Here is a 22,303-nt window from a genome sequence, read left to right on the forward strand (position 1 = left end):
TCCACCTAAAATCCCCCAAATTTGCCCGAAAACCCCCAAAATTCCACCTAAAATCCCCAAAATTTCCGCCTAAAATCCCCCAAAATTCTGCCTAAAAATCCGCCAAATTTCCGCCTGAAAATCCCAAAAAATTCACCTAAAATCCCCAAATTTACCCTAAAATTCCCCAAAATTCTGCTTGAAAATCCCAAAAATTCCACCTAAAATCCCCCAAATTTCCCCTATAATCCCCCAGATTTCCACCAGTAGCCCCCCAAAATCTTGGGGACCCCCCCAAATTTTCAGGACTCTCCAAAATTCCACCAGAAATTCCCAAAAATGTCCCTGAAATTCCTCAAATTTCCACCTGAAAAATCCCAAAAATCCACCTAAAATCCCCAAATTTCCGCCTGAAAATCCCAAAAATTCCACCTAAAATCCCCAAATTTCCACCAGAAGCCCCCCAAAATCTTGGGGACCCCCCAAATTTTCAGGACCCCCCCAAATCCCACCAGAAATTCCCAAAAATGTCCCTGAAATTCCTCAAAATTCCACCTAAAAATCCCAAAAATCCACCTAAAATCCCCAAATTTCCGCCTGAAAATCCCAAAAATTCCACCTAAAATCCCCAAATTTCCACCAGAAGCCCCCCAAAATCTTGGGGACCCCCCAAATTTTCAGGACCCCCCCAAATCCCACCAGAAATTCCCAAAAATGTCCCTGAAATTCCTCAAAATTCCACCTAAAAATCCCAAAAATCCACCTAAAATCCCCAAATTTCCGCCTGAAAATCCCAAAAATTCCACCTAAAACCCCCCAAATTTGCCCTAAAATCACCCAAATTTCCACCAGTAGCCCCCCAAAATTTTGGGGACCCCCCAAATTTTCATGACTCTCCAAAATCCCACCAGAAATTCCCAAAAATGTCCCTGAAATTCCTCAAAATTCCACCTGAAAAACCCAAAAATTCCACCTAAAATCCCCAAATTTGCCCCAAAATCCCCAAATTTCCACCAGGAACCCCCAAAATTTTGGGGACCCCCCTCACCGAGCCAGGTGTTCATCTTGGTGGAGCTGCAGTGCTCGAGCTGGGGCAGGATGGACACGTCCATGTCCGACTTGGGCTCCTCCTTGGTGAATTCCTGGGGGGAAAACGCCCGGATTTGGGAATTCTGGGGATTTTTGGGGTGGTTTGAGGTAGGGAGAGTCAGAAGAACCTCCCAGGAACCCTCAAACACCTGGAGAACCTTCCAGAACCCCCCTCAAACACCTCAAGAACCCCCTCAAACCCCTTGAGGAACCCTCAAACACCTGGAGAACTTTCTAGAACCCCCCCTCAAACAGCTCCAGAACCCCCTCAAACCCCTTGAGGAACCCCAAAACACCTCGAGGAGCCCCCAAACACACCTCGAGGAGCCCCCAAACCCCTGGAGAACTTTCCAGAACCCCCCAAACACCTCGAGGAACCCCCTCAAACCCCTGGAGAACCTTCCAGAACCCCCCTCAAACCCCTGGAGAACCTTCCAGAATCCCCCCCAAACACCTGGAGAACCTTCCAGAACCCCCCCAAAAACCTGGAGAACCTTCCAGAACCCCCCCAAACACCTCAAGAACCCCCTCAAACCCCTTGAGGAACCCTCAAACACCTGGAGAACTTTCTAGAACCCCCCCTCAAACAGCTCCAGAACCCCCTCAAACCCCTTGAGGAACCCCAAAACACCTCGAGGAGCCCCCAAACACCTGGAGAACTTTCCAGAACCCCCCTCAAACCCCTGGAGAACCTTCCAGAATCCCCCCCAAACACCCCAAGAAACCCCCTTCAAACACCTGGAGAACTTTCCAGAACCCCCCAAACACCTCGAGGAACCCCCTCAAACCCCTGGAGAACCTTCCAGAACCCCCCTCAAACCCCTGGAGAACCTTCCAGAACCTCCCTCAAACACCTGGAGAACCTTCCAGAAACCCCCCCAAAATCCCTGGAGAACCCCTCAAACACCTCCAGAATACCTCAAGAACCTCCCAGGAGCCCCCAAACACCTGGAGAACCTTCCAGAACTCCCCCAAACACCTTGAGGCTCTCTCAAACCCCTGGAGAACCTTCCAGAACACCCCCCCCTCAAACCCCTGGAGAACCTTCCAGAACCCCCCTCAAACCCCTGGAGAACCTTCCAGAACCCCCCTCAAACCCCTGGAGAACCTTCCAGAAACACCCCCAAACACCTGGAGAACCTTCCAGAACCCCCCCAAAAACCTGGAGAACCTTCCAGAACCCCCCTCAAACCCCTGGAGAACCTTCCAGAACCTCCCTCAAACACCTGGAGAACCTTCCAGAAACCCCCTCAAACCCCTGGAGAACCTTCCAGAATCCCCCTAAAAACCCCTGGAGAACCTTCCAGAACCCCCCAAAGCCCCCCGGAGAAGCCCCCAGACCTCGATGGTGCGGTGCAGGGGGTCCACGATCTGCCACACGCTCAGCGTGACGACGTCGAAGGCCACCAGGCCCCCCACGGTGGCGTAGAGCTTCCAGGGCTCCAGGCTCTGCAGGGAATTCTGTGTCACCAACCGGGAATTCCGGTGTCACCAACTGGGAATTCTGGTGTCACCAACCGGGAATTCTGGTGTCACCCAACTGGGAATTCCAGTGTCACCCAACTGGGAATTTCAACGTCACCAATCGGGAATTCCGGTGTCACCCAACTGGGAATTTCAACGTCACCAATCGGGAATTCTGGTGTCACTTTACTGGGAATTTCAACGTCACCAGCCAGGAATTCTGATGTCACCCACCGGGAATTTCCACCATGGGTGACCGGGAATTCTGGTGTCACCCAACTGGGAATTTCAACGTCACCAATCGGGAATTCCGGTGTCACCCAACTGGGAATTTCAACGTCACCAACCAGGAATTCTGATGTCACCCACCGGGAATTTCCACCATGGGTGACCGAAAATTCTGGTGTCACCCAACTGGGAATTTCAACGTCACCAATCGGGAATTCTGGTGTCACTTTACTGGGAATTTCAACGTCACCAGCCAGGAATTCTGATGTCACCCACCGGGAATTTCCACCATGGGTGACCGAAAATTCTGGTGTCACCCAACTGGGAATTCCGGTGCCACCAACTGGGAATTACCGGTGAGTGACAATGGAAATTCCCATTTACCAATGGTGGAAATTCCCAGTTGGTGACACTGGAATTCCTGGTCAGTGATACCAGGGGGAACACCCAAATCCCAAAGGAACAGCCGGATCCCAACACCCAAATCCCCAAAAACCACACCCACATTCCAAGGGAACACCTGGATCCCAAAGAACCCCCGGATCCCAACAACCTGAACCCCAATGGAACCCCTGGATCCCAACACCCAAATCCCCAAAAACCACACCCACATTCCAAGGGAACACCTGGATCCCAAAGAACCCCCGGATCCCAACAACCTGAACCCCAATGGAACCCCTGGATCCCAACACCCAAATCCCAAAAAGAACACCTGGATCCCAAAGAACACCTGCACCCTAAGGGAACACCCGGATCACAACAACCTCAACCCCAAAGGAACACCCGGATATCAATGGAACCCTCAGATCCCAACACCCAAATCCCAAAAAAACCACACCTGCATCCCAGAGGAACACCCAGATCCCAAAAGAACACCCGGATCCCAAAGAACACCCAGATCCCAACACCCAAATCCCAGAGGAACACCCAGATCCCAAAGGAACACCTGGATCCCAAGGGAACACCCGGATCCCAAAGGGACACGGACCCCAAGGGAACACCTGGCTCACAACAACCTCAACCCCAACGGAACACCCGGATCCCAAACAGCCAAATCCCAACAAACCACACCCGGATCCCAAAGGAACACCCAGAACTTGACGGAACACCCAGAACTCGATGGAACCCTTGGATCCCAACACCCAAATCCCAACAAACCACACCCACATCCCAATGGAAAACCCCACCCAAACTAACCCCCAAATCCCAACAACAACACCACCCCTCCGCCTGTTCCCCCGGGAATTCCCGGCAGTTCTCGCCTTCCGCTTGTCTTTCTTGTCATCCTTCTTGGTGAAGACGGTGTGCACCCACCAGATCTTGGTGAACATGCTGCCGTAGGCCAGGCTGAAGCCCAGCCCCAACAGCCACAGCCGCGCCTGTTGGAAAACAACAGTCGGAAATCCAGCCAGGAACAGTCGGAAACAATCAGAGGAGGAACAATCGGAATGGGAAGAAACAGTTGGTAACAATCAGAGGAACAACCAGAGCTGAACCCAGGAAATTAGAACAACCAGAGCAGGAACAGTTGACATCACCGTTCCCAGCTGGATTTCCGACTGTTCTGGTTGTTCCTGTTTCTTCCCTTCCCTGGTGGTGTCTCCGCCTGTTCCCCTGCCTGTTCCTGTCCCATTTCCCTCTTCTCTGCCTGTTCCTCCATCTGTTCCTCTGCCTGTTCCCATCTTGTTTTTCCCCCTCTCTGCCTGTTCCTCTGCCTATTTTCGGGAATTCCGGTGTCACCCAACTGGGAATTTCAACGTCACCAACCAGGAATTCTGATGTCACCCACCGGGAATTTCCACCATGGGTGACCGAAAATTCTGGTGTCACCCAACTGGGAATTTCAACGTCACCAATCGGGAATTCCGGTGTCACTTTACTGGGAATTTCAACGTCACCAACCAGGAATTCCGATGTCACCCACCGGGAATTTCCACCATGGGTGACCAGGAATTCTGGTGTCACCCAACTGGGAATTCCAGTGTCACCCAACCGGGAATTCCCGGTGAGTGACAATGGAAATTCCCGTTCACCAATGGTGGAAATTCCCAGTTGGTGACACTGGAATTCCCAGTCGGTGACACCGGAATTCCCGGTCACTGATACCAGGGGGAACACCCAAATCCCAAAGGAACAGCCGGATCCCAACACCCAAATCCCCAAAAACCACACCCACATTCCAAGGGAACACCTGGATCCCAAAGAACCCCCGGATCCCAACAACCTGAACCCCAATGGAACCCCTGGATCCCAACACCCAAATCCCCAAAAGAACACCTGGATCCCAAAGAACACCTGCACCCTAAGGGAACACCCGGATCACAACAACCTCAACCCCAAAGGAACACCCGGATATCAATGGAACCCTCAGATCCCAACACCCAAATCCCAAAAAAACCACACCTGCATCCCTGAGGAACACCCAGATCCCAAAAGAACACCCGGATCCCAAAGAACACCCAGATCTCAAAGGAACACCTGGATCCCAAAGGGACACGGACCCCAAGGGAACACCCGGCTCACAACACCCTCAACCCCAAAGGAACACCCGGATATCAATGGAACCCTCAGATCCCAACACCCAAAACCCAAAAAAACCACACCTGGATCCCAGAGGAACACCCAGATCCTAAAGAACCCCTGGATCCCAAAGAACACCTGCACCCTAAGGGAACCCCCGGATCACAACAACCTCAACCCCAAAGGAACACCTGGATATCAATGGAACCCTCAGATCCCAACACCCAAAACCCAAAAAAACCACACCTGGATCCCAGAGGAACACCCAGATCCTAAAGAACCCCTGGATCCCAAAGAACACCTGCACCCTAAGGGAACCCCCGGATCACAACAACCTCAACCCCAAAGGAACACCTGGATATCAATGGAACCCTCAGATCCCAACACCCAAAACCCAAAAAAACCACACCTGGATCCCAGAGGAACACCCAGATCCTAAAGAACCCCTGGATCCCAAAGAACACCTGCACCCTAAGGGAACCCCCGGATCACAACAACCTCAACCCCAAAGGAACACCTGGATATCAATGGAACCCTCAGATCCCAACACCCAAAACCCAAAAAAACCACACCTGGATCCCAGAGGAACACCCAGATCCTAAAGAACCCCTGGATCCCAAAGAACACCTGCACCCTAAGGGAACCCCCGGATCACAACAACCTCAACCCCAAAGGAACACCTGGATATCAATGGAACCCTCAGATCCCAACACCCAAAACCCAAAAAAACCACACCTGGATCCCAGAGGAACACCCAGATCCTAAAGAACACCTGGATCCCAAAGAACACCCAGATCCCAACCCCCAAACCCCTGAGGAACACCCAGATCCCAAAAGAACACCCGGATCCCAAAGAACACCCAGATCTCAAAGGAACACCTGGATCCCAAAGGGACACGGACCCCAAGGGAACACCCGGCTCACAACAACCTCAACCCCAACGGAACACCCAGATCCCAAACAGCCAAATCCCAACAAACCACACCCGGATCCCAAAGGAACACCCAGAACTTGACGGAACACCCAGAACTCGATGGAACCCTTGGATCCCAACACCCAAATCCCAACAAACCACACCCACATCCCGATGGAAAACCCCACCCAAACTAACCCCCAAATCCCAACAACAACACCACCCCTCCGCCTGTTCCCCCGGGAATTCCCGGCAGTTCTCGCCTTCCGCTTGTCTTTCTTGTCATCCTTCTTGGTGAAGACGGTGTGCACCCACCAGATCTTGGTGAACATGCTGCCGTAGGCCAGGCTGAAGCCCAGCCCCAACAGCCACAGCCGCGCCTGTTGGAAAACAACAGTCGGAAATCCAGCCAGGAACAGTCGGAAACAATCAGAGGAGGAACAATCGGAATGGGAAGAAACAGTTGGTAACAATCAGAGGAACAACCAGAGCTGAACCCAGGAAATTAGAACAACCAGAGCAGGAACAGTTGACATCACCGTTCCCAGCTGGATTTCCGACTGTTCTGGTTGTTCCTGTTTCTTCCCTTCCCTGGTGGTGTCTCCGCCTGTTCCCCTGCCTGTTCCTGTCCCATTTCCCTCTTCTCTGCCTGTTCCTCCATCTGTTCCTCTGCCTGTTCCCATCTTGTTTTTCCCCCTCTCTGCCTGTTCCTCTGCCTATTTTTCTGCCTGTTCCTCTGCTTGTTCCTATACCATTTTCCTGTTCCTCCGCCTGTTCCTCCACCTGTTCTTCCGCCTGTTCCCATCCCATTTTCTCCCCTCTCCGCCTGTTCCCACTCCATTTTCGTGTTCCTCCGCCTGTTCCCATCGAATTTTTCCCCTTCTCTGCCTGTTCCTCTGCCTGTTCCCATCCCATTTTCTCCCCTTTCTGCCTGTTCCCACCCCATTTCCCTGTTCCTCCGCCTGTTCCTCTGCCTGTTCCCACCCCATTCCTCTGACTCTTCCCACCCCCTTTCCTCCTCTCAGCCTGTTCCTCCGCCTGTTCCCGGCATCCCCACCTGGCAGACGAAGGGGAACAGCCCCGGCCCGATGTGGTACCCGTCGAGCCCCAGTGGGAAGACGGCGGCGAGCGCCAGGGTACAACCGACGGCCGTCATGTTGTTCAGGTAGGGCTGGGAATTCTGGATGTACCTGCAACAACCGGAAACGGCAACACCCGGACATGCCCGGGGTGCCCCAATGACAGCGTCACTCTCAGGGTGGCAACGGTGGCGTTTTTCCCATTTTTTCCCTGAATTTTCTGCCCATTTTTCCCCCCAATTTTTCCCCAGCTTTTTCTCCATTTTTCCCAGAATTTTCCACAATTTTTCCTGAGTTCCCTCCATTTTTCCCAGAATTTTTCCCCATTTTTCCCAGAATTTTCCACAATTTTTCCTGATTTTTGTCCATTTTTCCCAGAATTTTTCCCAAATTTTTCCCAGAATTTTCCCCAATTTTTCCTGAGCTTTCTCCATTTTTCCCAGAATTTTTCCCCATTTTTCCCAGAATTTTCCACAATTTTTCCTGAGTTTTCTCCTTTTTTCCCAAATTTTCCCAGAATTTCTCCAAATTTTTCCCCTAATTTTTCCCAATTTTTCCCAGAAATTTTCCCAATTTTTCCCTGAATTTTTCCCAATTTTTCCCCATTTTCCCCTGAATTTCCCCCCATTTTTCTCCATTTCCCCTCCCCCATTTTTCTCAGTTTTTCCCTATTTTCCCTGAATTTTTCCCCTTTTCCCTCAGTTTTCCCCCATTTTTCCCAGGTTTTCCCCAATTTTTTCCTGTTTTTCACAGTTTTTTTCACTTTAACCCCCCAAAATTCACAATTTTTTCACTTTAACCCCCTAAAATTTGCCATTTTTTCACCCCAAACCCTTAAAAAATCCCATTTTTTTTCCCTTCCCAACCCCCGAAACCCCCGGAATTTTTGGGAATTTTGGGGAATTTTGGGAATTTTTGGATTTTCCCACCTGACGTGCCCGTTGTAGATGTTGAAGGCCAAACAAACCACGGCCAGGACGATGCCCAGCGACGCCAACACCGCGACAGAAATGAACAATTTTTGGGACAGGAAGCGGAAGGTCGTGATCACCTTGGTGTAATCGGCCGGGGGGGACCCCCCTGGGGACAAAATTGGGACAAATCCCAAAAAATTCAGGAATTTGGGAACATCCAGAAGGATTTTCCATCATTTTCATAATTTTCCTCTTTTTTTTCCTCTTTTTTCCCCATTTTTTCTGGTTTTTTCCCCATTTTTTCCCAATTTTTTTCCCAATTTCTCCTTTTTTTTCCCTCTTTTTTCCCCATTTTTTCTGGTTTTTTCCCCATTTTTTCCCAATTTTTTGCCCAATTTTCCCCCTTTTTTCCCTATTTTCCTCCCATTTTTCCCCCCAATTTTCCCCAATTTTTTTCCCTTTCTTGGTCCCATTTTCCCCCCATTTTTTTCCCAACTTTTCCAAATTTTCCCCCCATTTTTTTTTCCTCTTTTTTCCCCATTTTTTCTGGTTTTTTCCCCATTTTTTCCCAATTTTTTTCCCAATTTTTCTGCATTTTCCCCCATTTTCCTCCCATTTTCCCCCCCAATTTTCCCAATTTTTTCCCTTTCTTGGTCCCATTTTCCCCCCCAATTTTCCCCAATTTTTTTCCCTTTCTTGGTCCCATTTTCCCCCCCAATTTTCCCAATTTTTTCCCTTTCTTGGTCGCATTTTCTCCTGGTTTTCCCCCTTTTTTTTGCCCAATTTTTCCCTTTTTCCCCCATTTTCCTCCCATTTTCCCCCCATTTTTTTCCCAACTTTTCCAAATTTTCCCCCCATTTTTCCCCAATTCCCCCCCCCAATTTTCCCCAAATTTCCCCCAATTTTTTCTCTTTTTTTTCCTATTTTTTTCCCATTTCCCCCAATTTTTTTCCTTTTTTCCCCCAATTTTTTCCCTTTTCTCCTCCCATGTTCCCTCCCCATTTTCTCCCATTCTTCCTCATTTTTTTCTGTGATTTTTTTTCCATTTTCCCCCCAATTTTCCCCATTTTTGTCCCATTCCCCCCAAAATTTTTCCCAACTTTTTCTCCCATTTCCCGTAATTTTTTCCCAAATTTTCCCCAATTTTCTCCTTTTTTCCTTTCATTTTTCCCCTCATTTTTCCCCAATTTTCCCCCATTTTTTCCTTATTTTTTCCCCAATTTCCCCCCAATTTTTCCCCAATTTCCCCCCAATTTTTCCCCAATTTTCCCCCCATTTTTCCCAAATTCCCAAATTTTCCCCATTTTTCCCGATTTTCCCATTTCCCCCCGTTTCTCCCCGATCCATTTGTCGTTGTTGTACCAGGACAGGTTGTCCTTGGTGCTGTCGTAGTAACCGATCTTCTGGTACTCCCCACCTGGCACGGGTGACAAGGGACAGGTGACACCAGGACAGGTGACACCGGGACAGGTGACAAGGGACAGGTGACACTGGGACAGGTGACAAGGGACAGGTGACACTGGGACAGGTGACAAGGGACAGGTGACACTGGGACAGGTGACAAGGGACAGGTGACACTGGGACAGGTGACAAGGGACAGGTGACACTGGGACAGGTGACAAGGGACAGGTGACACCGTTTTTCCCCATTTTTTCCCAATTTTTTTCCCAATTTTTCTGCATTTTCCCCCATTTTCCTCCCATTTTCCCCCCCAATTTTCCCAATTTTTTCCCTTTCTTGGTCGCATTTTCTCCTGGTTTTCCCCCTTTTTTTTGCCCAATTTTTCCCTTTTTCCCCCATTTTCCTCCCATTTTTCCCCCCAATTTTCCCCAATTTTTTCCCTTTCTTGGCCCCATTTTTTCCTATTTTTTTCCCATTTCCCCCAATTTTTTTCCTTTTTTTCCCCAATTTATTTCCCTTTTCTCCTCCCATGTTCCCTCCCCATTTTCTCCCATTCTTCCTCATTTTTTTCTGTGATTTTTTTTCCATTTTCCCCCCAATTTTCCCCATTTTTGTCCCATTCCCCCCAAAATTTTTCCCAACTTTTTCTCCCATTTCCCGTAATTTTTTCCCAAATTTTCCCCAATTTTCTCCTTTTTTCCTTTCATTTTTCCCCTCATTTTTCCCCAATTTTCCCCCATTTTTTCCTTATTTTTTCCCCAATTTCCCCCCAATTTTTCCCCAATTTTCCCCCCATTTTTCCCAAATTCCCAAATTTTCCCCATTTTTCCCGATTTTCCCATTTCCCCCCGTTTCTCACCGATCCATTTGTCGTTGTTGTACCAGGACAGGTTGTCCTTGGTGCTGTCGTAGTAACCGATCTTCTGGTACTCCCCACCTGGCACGGGTGACAAGGGACAGGTGACACCAGGACAGGTGACAACGGCACTGGTGACAATGGACAGGTAACAATGGGACAGGTGACACTGGATAGGTGACAAGGGACAGGTGACAATGGGATGGGTGACATCTTGGGGACACTGGGATAGATTACACTGGGACAGGTGACACTGGACAGGTGACACCAGCACAGGTGACACCAGGACAGGTGACACTGGACAGGTGACAAGGGACAGGTGACACCCAGATAGGCGACACCTTGGAGGCACCAGGACAGGTGGCACCCGCACAGGTGACACCAGAACAGGTGAAAAGGGAGAGGTGACAATGGGACAGGTGACACCAGGATGGGTAATAATGGGACAGGTGACACCAGGACAGGTGACACCGGCACAGGTGACACCTGGCAGTGGCACTGGTGACTCTTGGGCACAAGTGGTGGAGGCAGAGGGGGTTGGTGGCACCTGAAGGTCCCTCAGTGTCACCCGGAGGTCCTTCAGTGTCACCCAGAGGTCCCTCAGTGTCACCCGGAGGTCCCTCAGTGCCACCGAGCATTGTCCCCCCTGTCCCCCGCTGTCCCCTCACCTTGGAGCTGCTCGATGAGGGTCCAGGCCATGCGGGAGCCGCTGGCGTCGAACACGACGTGGCCCTGGAGGGGACACGGGGACAGCGTTGGGGACACCCCGGTGACATCCTCAGTGTCACCTCCACCCAAAGGTGAATTTTGGGGCCACATTTCGGTGTCACCTCCACCCAGAGGTGAATTTTGGGGCCACATTTTTGAGGAACCGCCACCCAAAATGAAGATTTGGTGCCACCTCCACCCAAATCTGACTTTTGGTGACACCTCTGATGTCACCTCCACCCAAAGATGAATTTTGGGGCCACATTTTTGAGGAACCCCCACCCAAAATGAAGATTTGGTGTCAGCTCCACCCAAATCTGACTTTTGGGGACCCTCCTTGATGTCACCTCCACCCAAAGATGACATTTGGTGACAATTTTAATGTCACCTCCACCCAAAGGTGAATTTTGGTGACACCTCTGACGTCACCTCCATCCAAAGATGAATTTTGGGGCCACATTTCTGAGGAACCCCCACCCAAAATGAAGATTTGGTGCCACCTCCACCCAAATCCGACTTTCGGAACCCTCCTCGATGTCACCTCCACCCCAGGCCGGATTTCGGTGGCACCGGCGACGCACCGAGACGCCCTCGAAGGCCGAGGAGTTGAGGGCCCGGTAGATCTCGTCCGTTATGGTCTTGTTGTTGTAGTTGAACTCATCCAGCCCCACCCCTTGCTTGGCCAACTCTTGGGCTGTCTTGTTGAGCGCCAAGGCCAAGGCCCAGATGGCGTCGTAGGCCAACGGCGCCTCCTGGTAGCCACCGGTCTCCTTGGGGTTGTTGCCCAGCCTCTTCTCCAGCTTGTCGATGAATTCTTGGGATGTCTGGTGGACAACGCCCAATGGTGAGCCAATGGTTGGGTTGGAGGCCACTCAACGTTCACCCAAAGTTGACCCAATGGTTGGGTTGGAGACCACCCAAGGTTGACTCAAAGTTGACCCAACATTGACCCCATGGCTGGGTTGGAGACCACCCAAGGTTGACCCAGTGGTTGAGTTGGAGACCATCCAACTTTGACCCAATGGTTGGGTTGGAGATCACCCAAGGTTCACCCAATGGTTGGGTTGGAGACCACCCAAGGTTGACCCAATGTTGACCCAATGCTTCCATTAGAGACCACCCAAGGTCAACCCAATGTTGACTCAATGGTTGGGTTGGAGACCACCCAAGGTTGACCCAACTTTGACCCAATGGTTGGGTTGGACACCACCCAAGGTTGACCCAATGGTTGGGTTGGAGACCACCCAAGGTTGACCCAGTGTTGACCCAATGCTTCCATTAGAGACCACCCAATGTGAACCCAATGTTGACCCAACGGTTGGGTTGGAGACCACCCAAAGCTGACCCAACAATTGGGTTGGTCAACACTCAACATTGACTCAATGTTGACCCAATGGTTGGGTTGGTCAACACCCAAAGCTGACCCAACAGTTGGGTTGGCCACCACCCAAAGGTGACCCTATTGACCCAACAGTTGGGCTGGCCACCACCCAACAGTGACCCAACGGTTGGGTTGGCCACCACCCAAAGGTGACCCCGTGGTTGGGTTGGCCACCACCCAATGGTCACCCAAGGGTTGGGTGGGCTGAGCCCTCCCAGTGCTCCCAGTACCATGTTGGAGATGCTGCGCGTGTTCTCGGGGTTGAGCATGACGATCTCGGTGGTGATGTGACCTTCGACGGCCTCGGCCATCTCGGCCTCGGTGCAGTTGATGGAAGGGTCCGGCGTGCGGAACCATTTGTTGGCGTACCAGCCAATCAGGAACCAGACGTACTTCTTGCCGTAGAGCTTCTCCTTGTAGACCTGGAAGGGTGGGGAGATCATCCGTGATCCATCATTTCCATCATTGGAATCCATCAGTGTCCATCATCGATCCATCATCATCATCATCATCCCTCATTCGAATCCATCATCCATCTCCATCCATGATCCATCGATTTCCACCATTGATCCATCATTGATCCATCATCCATGATCCATCATCATCATCATACATCATTGGAATCCATCATCCATCTCCATCCATACATCCATCCATCCACCCATGATCCATTGATTTCCATCATTGAGCCATCATCATCATCTTCATCATCAATCTCCATCCATCCATCCATCCGTGATCCATAAATTCCCATCATCATCATCATCATCATCATCATCTCCATCCATCCATCCATGATCCATCAAGTTCCACCATTGATCAATAATTGATCCATCATCATCGATCCATCATCATCAATCCACCATTGATCTGTCATCATCATCATCATCATCACCATCACCTCCATCCATCCATGATCCATTAAGTTCCACCATTGATCCACCATTGATCCATCATCATCGATCCAGCACTGATCCATCATCGTCATCATCACCTCCATCCATCCATGATCCATCAAGTTCCACCATTGATCCACCATTGATCCATCATCATCGATCCAGCACTGATCCATCATCGTCATCATCACCTCCATCCATCCATGATCCATCAAGTTCCACCATTGATCCACCATTGATCCATCATCATCGATCCAGCACTGATCCATCATCGTCATCATCACCTCCATCCATCCATGATCCATCAAGTTCCACCATTGATCCACCACTGATCCATCATCAATGATCCATCATCATCATCATCCATCTCCATCCATCCATCCATCCATGATCCATCAAGTTCCACCATTGATCCACCACTGATCCATCATCAATGATCCATCATCATCATCATCATCTCCATTCATCCATCCATCCATGATCCATCAAGTTCCACCATTGATCCACCATTGATCCATCATCATCGATCCAGCAATGATCCATCATCATCATCACCATCACCTCCATCCATCCATGATCCATCCATGATCCATCCATGATCCATCAAGTTCCACCGTTGATCCATCATCATCATCATCATCATCATCGTCATCATCATCACCTCCATCCATCCATCCATCCATGATCCATCAATTTCCACCATTGATCCATCATCAATGACCCATCATCATCATCATCCATTTCCATCCATCCACGATCCACCAATTCCCATCATCCACCACCGGAATCCAGCCCGTTCCCACCCCGTTCCCACCTCACAGAAGACCTTCCTCGCCACCGTCTCGTAGAAGAGCCCCACGATGATCCGGGCGTCCTGGCGCTGCGGGATTGGATGCTTTTTAAAGCCCCGCCCACCTCATTTGCATAAACCTGCCTCCCTCTCCCACAACTTCGCCCACTCCTCATTGACCCCAATGGATTTTTGGGGTGGTTTCTCCTCTTTTTGGGGGTCCACCATGACTGGGGAGGGTCCTGAAGGTGGGGTGGGACCTTGAGGTGGTCCCGAGGGTGGGGTGGGACCTCAGGGTGGGGGTGGGGTCTCACCTTGAGGTTGCGGACGGACGCGGAGGGGTCAGAGAAGAAGCTCTGGCGGAAGGTGATCTCCAGCCCGGCCTCCTTCACCCGCCGGTCGAGGTCATCCAGGGTCTGGGGGGGACGTGGGGACATCAAAAATGGGTTGGGGGCACCAAAAATGGGGTTGGGGACATCAAGGAGGGGTTGGGGGCACCAAAATGGGGTTGGGGACATCAAAAATGGGGTGGGGGTATCAAGGAGGGGTTGGGGGTACCAAAAATGGGGTTGGGGTCATCAAAAATGGGGATGGGGACATCAAAAATGGAGTTGGGGGCACCAAAATTGGGGTTGGGGACATCAAAAATGGGGGTGGGGACACCAAAATTGGGGTTGGGGACATCAAAAATGGGGTTGGGACCATCAAGGACAATTTGGGGACCAAAAATATTTTGGGGCCACCAAGAAGGATTTTGGGGCCACCAAGGAGGAACCAAAGGAGGATTTTGGGGCCACCAAAGCCAAGTTGGAATTCCAGGATGGACTCGGACACCGGGATGGATTTTGGGGCGTCAGTCGGACTCCGAGGGTGTTTTTGGGGTTCCTACCAAGGTGAATTTGGGGGCCACCAAAGACAATTTGAGGGTCACCAAGGAGGATTTTGGGGTCACCAAGAAGGATTTTGGGACCACCAAGGAGGAACAAAAGAAGGATTTTGGGGCCACCAGAGCCAAGTTGGAATTCAGGATGGACTCGGACACCGGGATGGATTTTGGGGCGTCAGTCGGACTCCGAGGGTGTTTTTGGGGTTCCTACCAAGGTGAATTTGGGGGCCACCAAAGACAATTTGAGGGTCACCAAGGAGGATTTTGGGGTCACCAAGAAGGATTTTGGGACCACCAAGGAGGAACAAAAGAAGGATTTTGGGGCCACCAGAGCCAAGTTGGAATTCAGGATGGACTCGGACACCGGGATGGATTTTGGGGCGTCAGTCGGACTCCGAGGGTGTTTTTGGGGTTCCTACCGAGGTGAAGACCTCCTCGGTCTGCTGGATGGTGGCGATCTTGGTCCAGCCCCACTTCTTGAAGAGCTGGACGCGCGTGGGGTTGTGCAGCGTGGCCGACGGGTGCGTGCGGAAAAACGTCGGGAAGCGCTGGCGGTTGGAGAGCGCCGGCGAGCTGGAGCCGTAGGAAAGCTGGGGGAAGAATTCCCCCCAAAATTTGGGATTTTTTTGGGGATTTTTGGGGATTTTTTTTGGATTTTTAAAGGATTTTTTGGGGATTTTTTGGGATTTTGAGGGATTTTTTGGGAGGGATTTTGTGGGGGTTTTTTGGTAGTTTTTGGGGGGTTTGGGAAATTGGGAATTTTGGGGTGGGAATTTTGGGGATTTGGGAATGGGAATTTTTGGGATTGTGGGAATTTGGGGATGGGAATTTTGGGAAACTGAGGATTTGGGGAATTGTGGGAATTTTGGGAATCAGAATTTGGAGATTTGGGGTGGGGATTTTGGGGATTTGGGAATTGTGGAAATTTGGGAATGGTGGGAATTGTGGGAATTTGGGAATTGTGGGAATTTGGGAATTGTGGGAATGGGAATTTTGGGGATTGTGAGAATTTGGGAATTGTGGGAATTTTGGGAATTGTGGGAATTTGGGAATTATGGGAATGGGAAGAGGAATTTTGGGGATTTTGGAGATTGTGAGAATTTGGGCATGGTGGGGATTTGGGAATGGGAATTTTGGGGATTTGGTCTGGGGATTTTGGGAATAGGAATTGTTCAGATTTTGGGGATTGTGAGAATTTGGGAATGGTGGGAATTTGGGGACGGGAATTTGGGAATGTGGGAATTACGGGAATTTGGGAATGGTGGGGATTTGGGGATGGGAATTGTTCGGATTTTGGGGGTTTTGGGATTTTGGGAATTGTGGGGATTTGGGAATGGGAATTGTGGGAATTGTGGGGATTAGGGATTTGGGAATGGTGAGGATTTTGGGAATTTGGGGATTTTGGGGGTCTGGGGATTTTGAGTGTATGGGAATTGTTGGAATTTTGGGAATGGGAATTTTGGAAGGTTGGGAATGGGAAGGAGAATTTTGGGAATTTTAGGAACGGGAATGGTGGGAATGGGGGTGATGAGAACAACCTGGGAGTGACAGGAAAAATCTGGGAACAACAGAGGAGGAACAACGTGGGAATGTCGGGAATGTCCTGGGAATGACAGGAAAAATCTGGGAGTGGCAACCTGGGAGTGACAGGAAGAACCCCCCCAAAATCCCAAAAATTCCCCCCCAAAAAAATTCCCAAAAGATCGGTAAATAGTCCAAAACTTTTTATTTTATTTAAAAAAAATTACAAGAAAATGTTATTTTTAATTTTTTTAAATCCCCCCAAAATCCCAAAAATTCCCCCCCCCAAAATTCCCAAAATATTCCAAAATCATTTTGAAAAAATAAAAAAGTGTTTTTAAAATCCCCCCAAATTCACAATAATTCCCCAAAACTCCCCCAAAAAATCCCCAAAAATTCTTTAAAAAATTGCCCAAAAATCCAGAAAATCTCCCCCAAAATTCCTCAAAAATTAAAGAAAAAAATTCAAGAAAATCTCCACAATAAATCATCCCCAAAAATCTTCAAAATTTTAAAAAACCCCAAAAATTGGTAAAATTCCCAATAAAAGCCAAAAAAATCCCCCAAAAAATCCTTCATAAAATAAACACCCCAAAAATCCAGAAAATCCCCACCCAAAAAACCAAAAAACTCAGAATATCCCCCCCAAAAAAATCCAGAAAATTCCCTGAAAAAATCCCCAAAAATTCTTCTAAAAATACCCCCAAAATTCTTCTAAAAATCCAAATTAAAACCCAAAAAACCCCTGGAAAAATCCCAAAAAAATCTTTAAAAATGCCCAAAAAATTTCCAAAAAAATCCTAAAAATTCCCACACCAAAAAATTCCCAAATTTTCAAAATCCCAAAAATTCCCCCCCAAAAATTCCCAAAATATTCCAAAATCATTTTGAAAAATAAAAAAGTGGTTTTAAAATCCCCCCAAATTCACAAGAATTCCCCAAAACTCCCCCAAAAAATCCCCAAAAATTCTTTAAAAAATTGCCCAAAAATCCAGAAAATCTCCCCCAAAATTCCTCAAAAATTAAAGAAAAAAATTCAAGAAAATCTCCACAATAAATCATCCCCAAAAATCTTCAAAATTTTAAAAAACCCCAAAAATTGGTAAAATTCCCAATAAAAGCCAAAAAAATCCCCCAAAAAATCCTTCATAAAATAAACACCCCAAAAATCCAGAAAATCCCCACCCAAAAAACCAAAAAACTCAGAATATCCCCCCCAAAAAAATCCAGAAAATTCCCTGAAACAATCCCCAAAAATTCTTCTAAAAATACGCCAAAAATTCTTCTAAAAATCCAAATTAAAACCCAAAAAAACCCCTGGAAAAATCCCAAAAAAATCTTTAAAAATCCATAAAATAAAAAAACACCCCAAAAATCCAGAAAATCCCCACCCAAAAAACCAAAAACCTCAGAATATCCCCCCCCAAAAAATCCAGAAAATTCCCTGAAACAATCCCCAAAAATTCTTCTAAAAATACGCCAAAAATTCTTCTAAAAATCCAAATTAAAACCCAAAAAAACCCCTGGAAAAATCCCAAAAAAATCTTTAAAAATGCCCAAAAAATTTCCAAAAAAATCCTAAAAATTCCCACACCAAAAAATTCCCGAATTTTCCCCAAAATTCCCGAATTTCTCACCACGGTGACGTTCCAGATCCGGGCGGCCTCGGCCACCAGGGTGGAGACGCTGGAGCAGCCGGGCATGAGGATGATCTTGAACGGGAGGTTGTAGAGCAGCTCGTAGAGGAGCTTGGTGGCCTGGCCAGGGTCACACTGAGGGGACAATCGGGGACAATCCCAGTTCAACCAGCAATCACCAGTTTCAGGTCAAAAAATCCCAAAATTCCCCAAAAAAAACACCCCAAAATGGCCCCAAAAACCCAAAAATCCAAGGATGGACCCATGAATCCAAGATGGCGCCAGGTGGGACTTGGTGGCTTGGCCGGGGTCACTGTTGGACCCATAACTTCAAGATTGGATCCATCAATTCCAAGATGGCACCAGGTGTGGTCAGGGTCACACTGAGGGGACAATCGGGGACAATCCCAGTTCAACCAGTAACCACCAGTTCCAGGTCAAAAAATCCCAAAATTCCAAAAAACCCCCCCCAAAATGGCCCCAAAAACCCAAAAATCCATTGTTGGACCCATAACTTCAAGATTGGATCCATCAATTCCAAGATGGCACCAGGTGTGGTCAGGGTCACACTGAGGGGACAATCGGGGACAATCCCAGTTCAACCAGTAACCACCAGTTCCAGGTCAAAAAATCCCAAAATTCCAAAAAAACCCCACCCCAAAATGGCCCCAAAAACCCAAAAATCCAAGGATGGACCCGTGAATCCAAGATGGTGCCACGTGGGACTTGATGGCCTGGCCGGGGTCACACTGAGGGGACAATCGGGGACAATCCCAGTTCAACCAGTAACCACCAGTTCCAGGTCAAAAACCCCCAAAATTCCCGAAAAAAACCCACCCTAAAAACTCCAAAATTGCCCAAAAAACCACCCCAAAATGGCCCTAAAACCTAAAAAAATGGCCTAAAAATGATCCCAAAAATAAAAAAATGGCCCCAAAAAATCCTAAAAATAACCCCAAAATATCCCCCCAAATGGCCCCAAAAATGGCTCCAAAAATCCCCAAAAATGGCCCCAAAATGGCCCCAAAAAATCACCCCAAAAATCCCAAAAATGGCCCAAAAAATGGTCCCAGAAATCTTAAAAATTACCCCAAAATTACCCCAAAATGGCCCCAAACAACCTAAAAATTACCCCAAAAAGGGCCCCAGAAATCCTAAAAATGACCCCAAAATATCCCATTTTAACCTCAAAAATCCCCCTAAAAATCCCATTTTCTACCCCAAAAATCCCAAAAAAATCCCATTTTTTATCCAAAAAAAAACCCCAAAAATTCCAGTTTTCAACCCCTGCAAAATCCCATTTTCTACCCCAAAAACCCCCCAAAAAATCCAATTTTCAACCTCAAAAATCACATTTTCAACCCAAAAAATCTCAATTTTCCCCTTTTTTCCCCCCCAAAAAAAATCCGGGAATTCTGGGAGCCCAAAATTGGGGATCCCCTCCCCCACTTTTCCCATTTTTCCCCCATTCCAGAGGAAAAATTCCATGAATAATTCAGGGCACGGAAAGGTCCGGAAAAGGAGCCGGAGCCGTTGCCACGGCAACGCTCAGCAGCATCCCCCGTTGCCGTGGCAACGGCGCTGGACCGGTTTTGGTGGAGGGGGATTTCAGGGGGGTTTGGGACGGCCAAAAATTTGGGAAAAATTGGGATTTTTAGGGAAAAAAATTGGGGTTTTTGGAGGGGAAAATTGGGATTTTTTTAGGAGGAAATTTTGGGGCTTTTTGTGAAAAAATTGGGATTTTTTGGGGGTAAAAATGGGATTTTTTGGGGGAAAATTGGGATTTTTTGGGGGAAAAATTGGTGATTTTGGGGGTTTTTTTAGGTGGGAATTGGGATTTTTTTGGGATTTTTGAGTCTGGAGAGAGTCCTGGAAAAATCCCCAGGGGTACGGGGGGAAATTTGGGATTTTTGGGGGAGAAATTTGGGATTTTTTGGGGAGAAATTTGGGATTTTTTGGGGAGAAATTTGGGATTTTTTGGGGAGAAATTTGGGATTTTTTGGGGGAAAAAATTGGCATTTTGGGGTCCCATATCCCGGTCCCAATCCCAAATTCCGGCCCCAAATCCCGATCCCATTCCTGACCCCAATCCCAAATTCTCATCCCAAATTCTGGCCCCAAATCCCAATCCCATTCCTGACCCCAATCCCAAATTCTCACCCCAAATTCCGGCCCCAAATCCCGATCCCATTCCTGACCTCCTGCCCTAAATCTGACCCCAATCCCATCCCGGTGACCCCAAACTCACCCCAATCCCAAATCCCAAATTCACCCCAATTCCATCCTGGTGACCCCAAACCTGACCCCAATCCCAAATCCCAAATCCCATCCTCACCCCAATCCCATCCTGGTGACCCCAAAACTCACCCCAATCCCAAATCCCAAACTCACCCCAATCCCAAATTCACCCCACTGGTGACTCCAAAATTCACCCCAATCCCAAAACTCACCCCAATCCCAAAACTCACCCCAATCCCATCCCAGTGACCCCAAACCTGACCCCATATCTGACCCTAATCCCATCCAAGTGACCCCAAAACTCACACAAATCCCAAAACTCACCCCGATCCCAAATCCCAAACTCACCCAAATCCCAAACCTGACCCCAATCCCAAATCCCAAACTCACCCCAATTCCATCCCGGTGACCCCAAACCTGACCCCAATTCCATCCCGGTGACCCCAAAATTCCCCCCAATCCCAAAACTCCCCCAAATCCCAAATCCCAAAACTCACCCCGATCCCAAATCCCAAACTCACCCAAATCCCAAACCTGACCCCAATCCCAAATCCCAAACTCACCCCAATCCCAAAACTCACCCCAATCCCAAATCCCAAACTCACCCCAATCCCATCCCAGTGACCCCAAACCTGACCCCAAAATGACCCAAATCCCAAATTCACCCCAATCCCATCCTGGTGATCCCAAAACTCACCCCAATCCCAAAACTCACCCCAATCCCAAATTCACCCCAATTCCATCCTGGGGACCCCAAACCTGACCCCAATCCCAAATCCCAAATCCCATCCTCACCCCAATCCCATCCTGGTGATCCCAAAACTCACCCCAATCCCAAATTCACCCCAATTCCATCCTGGGGACCCCAAACCTGACCCCAATCCCAAATCCCAAACTCACCCCAATCCCAAATTCACCCCAATTCCATCCCGGTGACCCCAAACCCGACCCCAAACCCCAAAACTCACCCCAATCCCACCCCAACCCCGTTCCCACCTCGTCCCGGTGACCTCGTGGTCGGGCAGGATGTCCCCAAACCCCTAAATCCCAAATCCTGACCCCCAAACCCCAAATTTTGCCCCAAAAATCCCAAATTTTGACCCAAAATCTCACCTTGCTGTCGTAGCGGATGAGTCGGAACGCGCAGTCGGGCAGGTTGTCCAGAAACCCCAATCCTGACCCAAATCCAAGCCGAAACCCCAAATTCTGACCCCAATTCCTGACCCTAAATCCCAAATCCTGACCCCAAACCCCAAATTTTGCCCCAAAAATCCCAAATTTTGACCCAAAATCTCACCTTGCTGTCGTAGCGGATGAGTCGGAACGCGCAGTCGGGCAGGTTGTCCAGAAACCCCAATCCTGACCCAAATCCAAGCCGAAACCCCAAATTCTGACCCCAAATCCCCAAATCTTGACCTTAAAACCCTAAAATCCCAAATTTTGACCCAAAAATCCTAAATTTTGACCCAAAATCTCTCACCTTGCTGTCGTAGTGGATGAGGCGGAGCTCGTAGTCGGGCAGGATTTGGTGGCTCTCATTGATGTCCTCCAACCCCAATTTTGGACTTCAAACTCCCAAATCTTGACCCCAAAATCCCAAATTTTGACCCCAAAACTCCAAATTTTGACCCAAAAATCCTAAATTTTGACCCCAAAATCCCTCACCTTGCTGTCGTAGTGGATGAGGCGGAGCTCGTAGTCGGGCAGGATGTCGCGGCGCTCGTTGATGTCCTCCAGGGCCATCCCAACCTCAACTTCTGACCCCAAATCCCCAAGTTTTGGTCTGAAATCCCCGATTTTTGA

At 48.8% G+C, this 22,303-nt stretch overlaps 1 protein-coding gene across 1 annotated transcript; it reads right to left on the reverse strand.

Annotated features, from left to right (window-relative positions):
* Positions 1 to 1,027: 1,027 nt before the first annotated feature.
* On the reverse strand, positions 1,028 to 22,243 carry GABBR1 (gamma-aminobutyric acid type B receptor subunit 1; the record flags this gene model as incomplete). The annotated part of the gene is made up of 14 exons (XM_041414278.1): positions 22,166 to 22,243; positions 18,263 to 18,397; positions 15,524 to 15,694; positions 14,533 to 14,634; positions 14,243 to 14,308; positions 12,763 to 12,954; positions 11,733 to 11,975; positions 11,112 to 11,175; positions 10,447 to 10,524; positions 8,202 to 8,352; positions 7,251 to 7,383; positions 6,457 to 6,573; positions 2,410 to 2,529; positions 1,028 to 1,121 (listed from the first exon to the last, which is right to left on the reverse strand). Coding segments are annotated over exons 1-14 (1,744 nt in total), but the record flags the coding sequence as incomplete, so codon positions are not given.
* Between the last annotated feature and the right edge of the window lie 60 nt (positions 22,244 to 22,303).

Source organism: Onychostruthus taczanowskii, unplaced genomic scaffold (assembly GCF_017590055.1).
Source record: "Onychostruthus taczanowskii isolate IOZ18803 unplaced genomic scaffold, ASM1759005v1 scaffold448, whole genome shotgun sequence".
Lineage (NCBI taxonomy): Eukaryota > Metazoa > Chordata > Aves > Passeriformes > Passeridae > Onychostruthus > Onychostruthus taczanowskii.